Source organism: Lactuca saligna, chromosome 5 (assembly GCF_052625555.1).
Source record: "Lactuca saligna cultivar CGN05327 chromosome 5, ASM5262555v1, whole genome shotgun sequence".
Lineage (NCBI taxonomy): Eukaryota > Viridiplantae > Streptophyta > Magnoliopsida > Asterales > Asteraceae > Lactuca > Lactuca saligna.
Window position 1 is genome coordinate 205,177,958 of NC_136421.1, and position 14,575 is coordinate 205,192,532.

General features: G+C 32.6%; 1 protein-coding gene across 1 annotated transcript; it reads right to left on the reverse strand.

Annotated features, from left to right (window-relative positions):
- Positions 1-9,126: 9,126 nt before the first annotated feature.
- Positions 9,127-13,063, reverse strand: LOC144997014 (putative sulfate transporter 3.5). Its single transcript, XM_078956829.1, has 12 exons — positions 12,505-13,063; positions 12,132-12,339; positions 11,858-12,029; positions 11,691-11,756; positions 11,493-11,606; positions 11,291-11,407; positions 11,067-11,193; positions 10,672-10,958; positions 9,844-10,034; positions 9,660-9,739; positions 9,484-9,560; positions 9,127-9,383 (listed from the first exon to the last, which is right to left on the reverse strand). Exons 1-12 carry the CDS (start codon positions 12,830-12,832, stop codon positions 9,234-9,236), a joined length of 1,917 nt encoding a protein of 638 aa, XP_078812955.1. The 5' UTR covers positions 12,833-13,063; the 3' UTR covers positions 9,127-9,233.
- Between the last annotated feature and the right edge of the window lie 1,512 nt (positions 13,064-14,575).

A 14,575-nucleotide genomic window follows, 5' to 3' on the forward strand; every position in this document is an offset into this window, starting at 1 on the left:
CTTGCTATCTATGCTAGATGAACGTTGTTATACATGTTTTCAATGATTTAAACTGTATATGTATTTTATATCTACGAAAATGTTGGGGTAAAACATGGGTAGATGTAATAGGTGATGTGTGATAAAATGATGAGAGGCCTCGATGTTGTTGTTGTTGATCCAGTCATCTAGTGGAGTATAGATGACGACCACGGACTCTTCTAGACAGTCCAGTGGAACACTAGCAGGCTCGTAACCTGTAGGTGTTGTGAACGATGTGTTCACCGGTGTACTCCATCCCCCACATGGTTGCCTATTAGGACATTTATTGCTGAGGAATCCCCTTAGCAGTAGTGTCCGTCCCGATGATAATCCTTAGGCTAGGTCCCTTATGATAGGTGTTTAGGGACGTAAAGTGAGGATAACGGGAACGGGTAATCGGGTTATTGTTGATTGATGAAATTAATAAACTTATTTATTGTGGGTTGAAAACCCTATGTGCTCACCAGGCTCCCAAGCCTGACCCACTCAGTTTTATGTATTACAGGTAGTGGCGCATGAGCATAGGTGTGATGTTTTGGACGAGGGATTACGGATATAGGCCTGTAGATATGAAATAATGTAGTAAGGCTTATATTGTACTGTTTATACTTTTGATCTGTACGAACATGATATCCCGAGTCTTTTAATGAATACATTTCTATGGAAATGCTTTTGATAAATCTTTATCATATTATTGTTTTGGGACAAATTCCGCAAACCATTTATTAAAAGATAACTCTGATTTTGAAATAAAGTATAAACAAAACCGGTCTTTTCTGGCCGTGATTTTGGGGATGTCACAAGAGTATTCCCAGAACCATGTTATAAACATAAATACGAGGAGCGGTACGATCACGCCTTCGCCTTGCCACAATCTCCTGAAGAACCTGAAAAACATTTAAACCACAACTGTATGCCCAAAAGCTTAGTGAGATACCCCCAAAATACCAACCACATATATGCCCTTCTAGGCTATGACCTTGCGGTCCAAAACATATTGCCTTCCGGCCCATGATATAGTACCTTCCGGCCCTTAACATAAATAACATACATAACATAATAGACCATAAAACAGCCATGCATATCGGGTCTACTGTGTGACTGGTCCGCCGTATCGGCCTTCAGTCCACCCTCCGTGTCTAGTCATGTCCTTCGAGTCTGCAGTGTGGTTGGTCCGCCCGCACCGGGCCTTCAACCCACCTGGTCCACTCTCTGAGTCTACAGTATGACTGGTCCACCCGCATCGGGCCTTCAGTCGGCCTGGTCCACTCTCCGAGCCTCGGCACATCTGGTCCACCCTCGTGGGGCCTACAGCCTATCCGGACCGCTCGCTAGGCCTTCAGAACAACCGGTCCACCCTGGGTATCTTGGCCTACAGCACAAAGCAGGACCCGCCTCAACCCAACTACAGTCCAAACAACCATGTGCACATAACATATAATCATATAACAGTTCATAGTCAACAAGCTGATCAAGCAGATCACATAACATATCATTACCCTAACCAAGATACCGACCTAACCGGTCACTAGCATAACATCACCCTACATATCAGGAAACCAACCTTAACCAGGTCTCTAACATATACCATCCTAGCTATCAGGATGCAGACATATCAAGCAATAACATAACAACGAATATCTGAATCTCAATCCGATAAAGGGCCGAACTTAGTGCCTTAGACCCTGTCGATATAGTGAGGATAACCCACCTCGCGAATGCCGATACTTTGAACTGAAGAAGCAGACTCTCGAATCACCAACTCACCGACAATCCCAAACTAACCATCATAACAAAATAAACATTAGATCAATCATACTTCCACTTATCGGGCCAGGACCAAAGTCCAAATCTCATACAAAGTCCAACATTGGCCCAATTTACCAAATTGGGCCCACTTCACCAAATGGGCCTAGAACCAATGTCCATAACAATAATTGGGCCCAAAATACTCTATCCATAAATTCCCAGACTTGGCCTAATTACCAACTGCCCACCAACGGCCCAAACTCAAAAGCCCAAAACGAAAGTCCAACAGGAGGAGTACGTTGGGCGTACCCTCCTTGGTATGTTGGGCGTACTGCAATGTTCACAAAAGAAAACGGGGCACTGGCCCGCTACGCGGGGTGTACTCAGGGGTTACGCGGGGTGTAACTGCGAAATTCAATAAGTCCTTCTAATCTCTTAATGGCTTAAGCTCTTAAGCCCCAAACTTCAGATCCCTAGGCCAAATATGATTAGAATCCATAAAGTCTCAAACTTTATCACTTGGGACGTCCATAAGCTCTTAATCCAAGGTCTTAATCCATTAAGACCTATATATCTCACACATGGAACAACTACAGCCCTTGGGACCTTATTTTTCTCACTCAAGACCTCTCCAAAGGTCTGAAAGGACAGGTAATCTTGACTAATTCGATACATGCAACAAGGTGAGGACTTTTGGGACAAGAATGGTGACAAAGCTTCAAAATACATAGATCTACACAATATGAAGGTCAAGCAAGAAGCTTTATACCTCAAACAAGCTACAAAGGATGGTATCTCTTTAGATCTACAAGCTCTAATCGTTCTTCTTCTTCTTTGACAACTTCTCTTTTCTCCTTCAAGCCTTTCTTTTGCCAAAAAGAGCTTTCCAAGGTCAAACACACCCAATAATGGAGGCAATACGAGTTCTAGGGTTTTCTGAGGTTAGGGATGAGCATAAGGAGGCTAAGGGGTGAACCAACATGTTCCTTATATAGTGGCTGACCCTAAATTAGGATTTGGAGTTTCTGAGAGTACGATGGGCGTACCTCCCTGGTACACTGGGCGTACTCACCCGGCCACCTGCAACTTCTCGCCCCTTTACGCTGGGCGTAAGTCCAGCTTATGCTGGGCGTACCCAACCAGACTTCAAAAATAATTGCATGCATGCATGGGACCATTTTTCCACTTATACCACAAAGGGCTATAAACAATGATCAACTTCAAAACACCGCAACTCCTCTAATCTAAACCCGCTCTCAAATAACTTTACATTCATACGAGGTGACGAGAAGCCCAATGCTTCTAACACATACACCAGCCCGAAACCTTCTCGGATGAAACTCATTTATCGTAAAAGGACCAGAATTACCCTTCCTCTTAAATCTCTGGGACTCATAATTAAACACTTAAAGAACGAGGTGTTACAGCTGATAGAAAAAAATCCCTTTCAATGCTTGAATGATTCGATACACGGTATGACCCCTAAAACTATCTATTCTCTTTATCACTCGATCCACATTCCTTGTGGAAGAACACCTCCAAACCACGGTTTGTCTAAACCTATTTTTGTCTCTCATTCTCAAAAGCTTTTCTCATCTGTTTCTCAACCATGATTTCTATATTAGCTTTTTTGATTATGGCATTTGTGTGTTTGTACAAGTTTGTAGTTTGAAGATCCAACATTCCAATTTTCACTTACAATCCATCTTTTTTCTCTTTGTAAAATTGACCTTTGATTCTTTGCATATATTCTCTTTTTTGGTAGCCTAATTTGACAGGTTTTAATAATTCTTTCATTTGTTCTAAGGGGAAATTTTCTTGGAAATATAGAGGCTACTGCTACCAAATTAAGACACTCATGAAAGGTATAACATCAAGAGAAGAAGACTTTATTAAACTTCATCAAGGTAACAACATATAACATCACTGTCATTATGGTTCATAGAGTTGGCCTTGGGCTCTTACTGAATATTTTTTCGAACTATTTTTTAAGAAGGAATATTAAACAAAATAATCATACATACACATATTCTTTGTTTATTTAGGTAATGGATATCTTGGGTTTCTTGACTATCAACCATATTATAGATGCATATATATATATATATATATATATATATATATATATATATATATATATATATATATATATATATATATATATATAATTTACTAATGTCTACTAGATTAGAAGTGGAAGGAAGGGATAATTCCAATTGTTGTTGATAAAATCATTTTAACTAAAGTGATATTATTGTTTTTTTTAACTTTGTTAAATAAATGAGAAATTAGAAAACTAATAGTTTTTTCTTAAAACAGGGGATGCAAAACAACAACCATGTTGTGATATAATGCTCGAGGTAGGTGCTAGCTATATGTGTTTCACACTTATGATTTTCACCACATCTATTTAGTTTTAGATAAGAATACGTAAAATGTAAAGAAAAAGAAAAAGAAGACTTGATAATTTTGGTCATGAAACAATAAATGAATACTATAACTGGTTTTTACATATAAGTAGGTTGCTACTTGCTACTATTGGTAAGAAAAATAGGCATGTTGCCACTATGTGAAAAAACATAAGTATGTTTGTTAACAAATTCTTTTTCTACTATTATGAGAATGTAAGTTTAAATGATTTCTTTAGAAGGTATAAATGAAATAACTAACAATGCACTTTCCCTTATTATAGAATCTTACTTTCATTTCTCCGTATTACAAGATTATACTTTAAAATATATGAATTACAAATAAATGCGTTAACTTTCATTTTTTTTTTGTTTATCATAGCTACTTATTTTCATTTGTTTATATTACAACATTGTAATTTCAAAATTTTACCAGATTTGGCATATATTGGCGCAAAAAGTATTGTCGCCTCATTTTTCTACATCCAGCAACCAATATTAAGTCCTTTTGTATTCATTTACCTCTTAATAACAAGCTAAGAGTGTGGTTAAACCTGCATTTAATGCATTTGATAATGATGATGTTTATATGGAGAAATACATTCAATATCCAAGGCACATTAAGTTCCAAGTAATTTTTTTGGTCATAGTGTAGCTTCCAATATACTTTGTAAAATGTCCATTTTGCTCTTTACTATTCTAACATCAATCTCAAGAAATGCAGGGTTTCAAAATGTCAATGATGGATATGCAATGCCTGAATGCATGGATGGTGGTGGAGGAGATTAAGATTGGTTCAAATGTATATACGTGTGTTATGAATTTTGGAATTGAAAAAGTTGGTTAATGAGCTTATGGAAGGAGATAAATGGAAAAAGGTTAGGAAGAAAGTTAAGGAAGTTGGTAAAGCAGAAAATGAGGCACTCGGTTAAATCCATGAATTGTGGCAATCATTTAAAATTAGAATAATCCATTTAAGTTTTAAGTTGCTCTTCATAATGGAACAGTTCAAAATTTATACTGAAAATCTGTTATTTGGATGCAATTTTGTTACTCTTTTTTTGATGTCATGGAATGTTTTATGCTATTACTGTTGTCAAATTTACTAAGTATTGACCATGAATCTACAAAATCTCATTGCCGAAAACAGAGAATAAATTGTGTGGTATCCATGTATTTTTTTCCTATTTCTTTAATCAAAAGTGTAATTTTCTTATGTTGCAAATGTCATCGAGGAGGTAGTCATCTAACTGGGAAAGAAAAACTTTTACAATAAGAAATTTTCAAATATATAGATGTTTAGATACAAAGTTGATGATTTAACCAATTTGTCCTTATAGAGAGTGTTACTAAATAAGTATATTAAAGTAAGACGATGTTATATTAAAGGAATACCAAAAGCATAGTTATTATTTTAACTTAAAACAACGTCTGTTTTATTCTTAAGCCAAAACATCAATTTTAATCTTCTAAAAATAATTATTCTCCGAAATAAAACTAATCATCACCAACCGCATTGCATGTTATTTGAAATGTGGTATTTTTCATATAGAACTAATCGATGAAAAAAATCATTCATAAAAAAAAACTATTCATCAAATGAAAACTAATCGGGGAAACAACTACAAAGTAATCCAAGGAAATTAAACTTGCATTGCATATTCTTTGGTGTATTACATGTTTTCAAAATGAAATTAATCACCGAAATGAACTATTCATCAAAAAAATTAAGATGTTACAGTTATTTGGAATAAAAACTAGGGAAAATGACTTTTGAGGGTAACTAGCTGTTGCGTTTGTTTTCATTTGGTCAATTTCCTTTTTTTGTACTCAATATATCATCGAACTTGTTGTTTGTGTTCACCATAATCCTTTGATCGATTATTACAGGTCAAAAGCCGATCAAAACGATTATGGTGAACACAAACAATAAGTTCAATGGTATATTAATTACAAAAAAAGGAAAGGGACCAAATGAGAACAAACGTAACAGTTAGTTACCTTTTAAATGTCATTTTCTCTAAAAACTAAGATGTTATAGTTATTTGGAATTATTGTTCTATTTGATTGATTGCAATATGCAAGGAAGTGACACGGATTTACTAGCGTTTGAGAATTTTAAGAACCAAGTATTAGTATTTTCTAACTTTGTTAATACGTAATGGTTTTTATGGTTTGGTATGATAGCCGCAAGGAAACTGTTCACCAAAATGAATTGATCACCGCCGTACATTATTTGTCGCCTCCGCTTTGCGCGGGTAAACGACTAGTGTGTGTGTGTGTGTGTGTGTGTGTGTATATATATATATATATATATATATATATATATATATATATATATATATATATATATATATATATATATGGCTAGGTTATTTTTAAGACCAAAATGAATGAAAATATGGAAATATATATATCTGTAGGTGTTATGAAGACAATTTCCTCTTGGTCAGATGGTTCCATTTATATTTGTTTGAATCTTGCTAAATCGTCCATGAATGTTGGTAGCTCATGTCTTTTCGTGCATCTATCATCGAGTCTATGTGTGGTAAGAGCAAAGGATCCTTAGGGCAAGCCTTATTGAGATCCATGTAATTTAAATACATTCTCTATTTGTCATTCTTCTTTTGTACAATCACTATGTTGGCCAATCATCTTGGGAATTTTACTTCTTTAATCATCCCTGTCTTGAGAAGTTTTTCAACTTCTTATTGAATGATTTGGTTCATTTCAGGTGAAAATTTTCTTCTTTTTGGTGCATAAGTATGAAAGAAGGATCTATATTGAGTTTATGAGTTACAATATTCTTATCTATACCCATCATATCCTCATGCTTCCAAGGGAAGGTCTTATTTCTTTCTTTTAAGAAATTTATTAGTTCTTGCTCTATTAGTTCCGGTATTGATGTACCATTCAAGATTTTGGTATCTTTCCTTTTTAACCACTTACTGTAAAATTTCTATGATTTTTAGTCCCTAGCTAGTATGCAGGGCGTGCTCTATGAGTACGCTTAGCATGCTAGCTCATCGATGGATCGCAGGTTCAACCTTGTACGTGGGGTGTGCGTGGGAGTACGCATTGCATACGTAATGTAGGGGAAAACCCTAATTTTTAGGGTTTGTGTCTTATTTAAACAACTTAAGACACCCTTGGACCTTCTATTGAACAACCTCCATCTCTCCTTACCCTAATATCGAAACCCTAAGTATCATTTGTGAGATTTGAGATTCAAAGTGAGTTATGTTGGTGTTTTTAGTGAAGTAGAATAAGAAGAACACTTGGAGGTTGCTTGGGGGTGGATTGAGCTTGTAGATCTAGAGTCATATTCATCTTAGCAAGCCATTAGAGGTAAAAAAAAACTCTCATCTTGATGGTTATTTATGTTGGATTAGTTGTCTAAGCCCATAACTATAATTGGTATATACTTAAATTGATAGTAACACAAGTCCTTTTGGGTTGCCTTCACTCATGGAACTTGACAGGATGACTATTGGAGAGAGAGTTGAATTTATTATTTGGAATAATAAATTGTTGCTTAAAATGATTTATTAAGATATTATAAGAATAATATGTTAATTAGAAATCATATTATTAATTAGTATTTAATTATAAATTAATTTGGAATTAATTTTGGGATTAAAGGAATTGATTGATAATGTAGGGGCTGTTTTGCAAATCATTGATAGCTGTTTCGTCCAAGGCTCCTTTATGAGGGTCCATGGGCTGCTTTGGCCTTAAGCAGGGAATTAGGGTTTCCACTTGCAAACCCTAGCTTTGGAACTAAGCAACCACAATTATATATGGAGGGTTATCCTTGTGATTTTTGACAATTACCTTCTAAGAGCCTTAGAAGAGCCGAATTTCTGGTTCATCTCCTATTCTCTCCACTCATCCTCTTACATAGGGTGTTTGTAAGCCATTTGAGGTGTCACACTTGAGTTACTTGCTTTCAAGAGTCAAAGATCTTAATGGTGTTCTTATTATTACTACATAACAAGTAAGGTAAACATCTAAACCCTTTATAACATCCCAAAATTCTAGATCAGAAATTTCATTTTTTTTTTGATAAAACGATTTATAAAACAATTTAAATAAAACATCATCAAGTTATATATATATATATTTATATATATATATATATATATATATATATATATATATATATATATATATATATATATATATATATATATATATATATATAAAAGCGTGGTATAATAGCAAAATAAAAAAAAAATGAAAAAATCTAATAGATTTTTGAAATAAAAAAGGTTAGTTTGAACAGAAAAAAAAAGTAAATATAATGGCGTCATAAATAAAATATTTTAATAATTGCCGTTCTATATAAAAAAATCTTTTAATGCATATAAATCATATTTGCATAAAGTAGAAAAAAAAATATACAATTAATAAAGATCTATTAAATTAATTAATATTCGTAATTTGTATTTTATTATAGTTTTTTCATGTTATTTTTATCAAACCAAAAAGTAATTATAAACTAGGTTTTAAAAACTTATTCAAAGTAACATTTCAAGTTTAACAACAAACTACTCGAACTTTTTAAATATTTTTCCAAATATACCATTAATTAATTATAAAAATCTTAATTTTCTATATGTCTTTGTTTTATATTATTTTATATATTTAAACTAGTTTATCAGTTAATTTTATCATTTATATTATTTTATATATTTAAGTTAGTTTATTAGTTAATTTTATCATAGATGGTTTTTTATAATCAACTTATAAATTTGCTCCTATCTTTTTTTTTTACGTGCTTGTTTTTTAGCTAATCTGTAAAACATTGAAAGGAAACATCTTCGATCTAATCCTTTCACTATTTAATTTTTAACAAAAGAAAAAAAAAATCTTCCAATTTACTAATAAGTAATTATTTGTTTTCATACAAACTTTATATTGAAACAAACAATGAATGACTCGTGCATTTACAATTAATCACGGATATAACAAATATAACTTGTTCTTTTCAGCTAATTCCTGCACTAAAAATAAATCAAATTAAGACTTTCTTTTTCATCATCAACTTCTTTACTACAAATATCTTTCATGTGATAATGAAAATTTGCATCCTTCGATTGCATCTTCGATTGATAGAAACACACGTTCTTTCCCGATTTTTTCTATAAAATTTGTCACAATTAACTTTTCCATCACTTCAAGTCTCGGATTTACTAAGACAACCTGTATATTAAAAAAACATAAAATAATTACAAATTAATCGTAAATATTTAATTTTTGTTCAAAAAGAAATTAATATTTGAAATTGAGGGTTGTTAATTACCTTGATATATTTGGCTTCTAGAGTTTTTCGAATTTCAACTAGGGTTTCAACCCCCGTCATATCAATTGATGAAACTCCTAAATAAACCAAAATAATGATTAACAATATTCTAATAAATGAACAAATATAATTCCTTAAATTTAATAAAAGAAAACCCTTCGGCCTTTGGATCTTACCTCCTAAGTCTAATAAAACATACTTAATATCATCTCCTTGAAGTCGGTTAGCCTTTTCATCTCTAACACATCTCAAAACCCTTCAAAATATTCCAAATTGATTAAAAAAAAAATAGTAATATTTTTAACATTAAGTTTCTAAAATTTTATGATATGCATGAAAATAAGAATTAAGAATGTATACCTTTCCCTCATGTAACCCGCATTCGCAAAGTAAATTGGAGAACCAATTTGTACAATTACAGTCTTAGGAACGTCAGTAGCATCAGGATATTGTTCTACATCACGATATAAACTGGTGTCTGGTATGTTACAAAGCTTCGAACTTGTTGGTCTAGCTATATACAAAAGTGCTCTCACCAATGCCAATCCCACCTACAAAAAATTAAAAAAATATATTTATTTACGGTATGTTTGTTATTCATGACAGAACAAGTTATATTGCATTTGAACTAAAACTTAGGGTTTTTGTCTTCTTTTTTTTTTTTTTCTCTATTGAGACATGTATGGGTAAAATGACTTAAGTTTTAACGAGGAATAATATTTGTGGATAAAGTGTTGTATACATAAAGCTTGTGAATTTTCTATACATTATAAAGTGTCTAACCAAAAGTAAATGACCATGTTATCTTTACACAAATAAAAATTTAACAATATTCATTGATTTTAACAATATTTATCATATTTAACATTCAAGGATTTGGAAGAAAAAAAAAAAAATAAAGATAGATAGGTAAGTGTTAGTGTCTTAACCCATAAAGCTATTATTATCCATATTTAGTAAAACACAACATTTATAGTTTTCTAGATTAAATGCTTATGAAATCTCATTCGAAGAAAACTCGTAAATTTCTTCGTGTTAAAACAACCATAAAAAATCCATCATGTTCTGTATACTGTATAATCCAGTCCAATCAAATTCCGTCGTATATCTTGTCATGTCCAGTTCAATTCAGTAAACATGACAATCATGTACATACAAAATTATTACAAAAAAAAAAAAAAAAAGTACCGATAACATTAGGCCAACATCCATGCTAACGAAGGCGACACCAAGGAAAGCAGCCATGCAAATGATGAAATCAAATTTATCGGTTTTATAAAGATGGTAAGCTTTATCATATTCAATAAGACCAAGCATCGCAGACATTATAATCGCCGAAAGTGCAACAAGAGGAGTGTAACTAAAGAGTGGTGCTAAGAATAATAACGTTAGCATCATGCATAGTGACATAACTACATTTGCCATTTGTGTTCTACACCCCGCGTTGTAATTCACTGCGGTTTTCGAAAACGGCCCTACAAATAAACCATATTGTTAAACCATATAATCTCCCAAAATAAAATCTTTTTTTTTTTTTTCTTTGTTTGTTTTTTTTTTTTTTTTTAAATAATTAAATAAATAACCTGTAGTTAAATAGCAAGAAGTGAGGGATCCGACAATGTTCATGAGACCAAAAGCTATCATTTCTTTGTTACCATCGATTTGTTCATTTTTCAATATAGCAAAGCTTCTTCCAATTGCTATTCCTTCCTGTAAATTCCCAAATTATATTATGAATAAAACTATATTATCCAATTATTATTATTATTATTATTACAATTAATTTTTTTTAAAAATGTGTTCTTACAGCAAGAGCAACCATGGCTGTTATAAATCCTGCTTGAAGAGGTGCTGCTATATATTTCCGATCAAAATCTATATTTTTTAAAGAGGGAGGATTAATTCCTTTTTTCAACTCTCCCACCTGTAAAATTATATTTAAGATTTTCTTTATTATTATTATTTTTAAATTCGTTAAATCACATATTATAAATAATAATTAGTCATACGATTGCGATGCCATGTTTCTCTGCATGCCATACATATGCCAAGACGCATCCAATTATGACAACAAACATTGGAGCAATTGCTGACACCCAAAATAGCTTCGGTTTTTTTTGTTTCTGAAAATATTAATAAATATAAAATAATATAAAACAATAGTCACTCTTTTATAAATCAATCGATAAAAATACGTCGACACTTACTACAAATCTTGCTAGCTGAAGAAAGATTAGGAAGATTAAACCTATAAGCGTGCTTTCCCATATTATCTGATAAACGAAAAATAAATAATTAAAAATTACAAAGCCATAATATTAAATTATCGTTTTTGTTATTTCTTTTGTGATTATCGTTTTTAATTAATTAACACCTCTTTTCTGTTCTGGAAGATTGCACGAATAACAGATATGACATCAGTATGTGGAGTAAAATGCTTCAAACCGAAAATGCCTTTTAATTGATGAAGGCAGATGATTAATGCTGTTCCTCCCATGAAACCAGTGATTGTAGAATGTGACAAGAAATCTACCAGAATTCCTAACCTGTAATTAACAATGTTTGACATCAAATCAAATGATTAGTAATATATGAAGCATGAATTTGAAGTTTGTGTGTGTAAAATGTGAATGAAGATGAATACTCACCGGAAAACACCGAGAACTAATTCAATTAGACCGGAGATGAGTGTAGCAGTGAATACGAGATTAAGATAGAGTTGTGGATTTTCCGTTGGGTTCACTTTTGTTGATATGGTTGCAGCTATGATCAATGAGCTTGAAGCTACTGTTCCAACAGCTAGATATTTTGAGCTTCCAAACACAGCGTAGATTAGAGGAGGAACGAAACTCGAATCTGCACGTAATAATTGAAATCATGATCAGATAGTGGAAATCATCGTTGTATATGTTTAATCACAGTACGTATTCGAGGAAGATCATCGTTGTAATTTATTTATCCTTTGAGGCATTTGGTAGAACACCTTCGGTGCAGGTAATCAACAATGCGGAAGAAACTTACATAAACCGATGATAGGGGGAATGTTAGCGAGCTTAGCGTAGCTGATGCCTTGAGGAATTGCGAGGCTAGCGATGGTGATTCCGGCTAAAAGGTCATATAAGAACAGCTTCACCTTGTAATTAGGGAGCCATTGGAAGATCGGAACGAAATATTGGATTGTTTTCTTAACCTTCACCGGCAATGACTTCCCCTTGAAGTCGTAGAACGGATCGTCCGGGAAGAACGTTTCCTTCAAATGGGATTTGAACACCGTCGTGAACTTTCGCGGCGCCTCGAAGCTCACTTTGCGAGCTGTGTCTCCGGCGTATCCTCCTCTCACCGGCATCATTGAATATATGCTTATGTATTTCAATGGATTGATCGATCGAGAGAGGTGATAGAAGTGGAAAGTGGTTCGAATTGGGTATTAATAATAAGTGCAAATGTTGGATAAAGCGATGAATTTTGACAGATCCAGAGAAAATTGAAGAATGTCTATATATAGATTCTAATCCAAACTGAATGAACTCGTGGGTGAAGATTGTTGACAGATTCAACAGCAAATTAGTAGGATGGAAAGGAAAATGTTTATCCATAAGAGCGAATATAGTGTTGATCAATTCAGTAATATGAGTAGCCTACCACTACATTATATAACTGTTCGTGTCTCAATTAGAGAGCGCAATTCTTGTTGGGAGAAATTGTAACTTCGTCCACAAATTAAATGACATTTGTAGAATGGCAACAAATTTAAGTTCAAAAGATTATAAATTATAGAATAAATTACATGAATGGATCTTGTGGTTTTGGTTAATATGTACTTAATCTTTTGGGTAATACGTGGTTTTTAGTAATTTGCGCGTAGTTAACCTTTTTTTTTTTTTTTTTTTTTTAAAAAAAAAAAAAATTAATTTAGATAGTCCATAAGCCGTAAGGATTGGACTCGACATGAGCTCGCAAGATCCGATATGGACTCGGCGAACACCGCGCCGTAGACTTAGTATGCCTAGTTTGAAACCCAAATTCGGCAACCACTTGAATATAAAAGAGAAAATTCCAATTTTCAAAAAACATACGGGTTATTTTCGTAAAAAATTCAAAATTTTAACATTTTTCAACCATTTTAAATGCCAACAACTATTTAATTTTATTAAAACACAACAACTCTTCAGTTCTAAACTTAATATTCTTCCTCCCTCTTTTTCTCTATTCCCTCCAAATTCATCTACAATGCCAACAACCACTTTGTATGTAACGCCCCTCGTATTGAACTATTTCAATTAGCCTTTAGTAAAATCTTTAAAAATTTGTTTAGAGTTTCAGTTACGGATATATAGCCCCAAGTTTAAATCAAAATATTTTTCAAAGTTCAAAAACAGATAACGATCCCAATAAAAAAATTCTGAAATATTTAGTACTTTGATACAATATTTCATGCAAGAGTGCTACAACAAATATCAAAACAAATGTTTAACAAAGCATTACAACATATAGGTCTTCTAAATATCCAATGCTTATGAGTTTTCTAAGCTTCTAACAATATCTACTAACCTGCAAAAAATTGTCAACAAGTGGATTAGGCTATGGGAAGCCTAATGAGTACGTTCACACACTGTTAAGACATTATAGGCGGTGTATGATTCATACACCAATGTGCAGACCTGTACCTTCTCAAGGCAACAAAATCAACATCAAAAGTTAGTTTTGGGGTAAAATATTATATTAGTCAAAGTACATTGTCATTTATGACAAATCCCATATAAGTTTCACAAGTAAATAAAAAATATGATTAGATGTACCTTAAGTAAGAGATTAATCGGGACCTAGTTGGGATTTTTACAACAATATTTGTATATTCTTGTAATTAGAAGCAAAATTATTTTTAGATTGCCCTCATAACTATAACTTGATTAGAATGATATTTATAGAAAGAGAATGATTTTTATATTATTATATGATTAATAAACTAATTGGAAATTATAAGAAAATAATTTGTTAATGTATTATATGATTAATATATAACTTTGAAATATATAGTTGATTTGTTACTTTATTATTTGATTAATAAATTAATATGTGATCAATAGTTCAA

Excerpts from the sequence above, each read along its gene's own strand:
- LOC144997014 (XM_078956829.1), bottom strand. The coding sequence starts at position 12,832 with ATGATGCCGGTGAGAGGAGGATACGCCGGAGACACAGCTCGCAAAGTG. Across the intron at positions 9,740-9,843 it reads GCGGGTTACATGAGGGAAAG|GGTTTTGAGATGTGTTAGAG; the intron begins GTATACATTCTT and ends AATATTTTGAAG. Across the intron at positions 9,384-9,483 it reads TAGAAGCCAAATATATCAAG|GTTGTCTTAGTAAATCCGAG; the intron begins GTAATTAACAAC and ends TTTAATATACAG.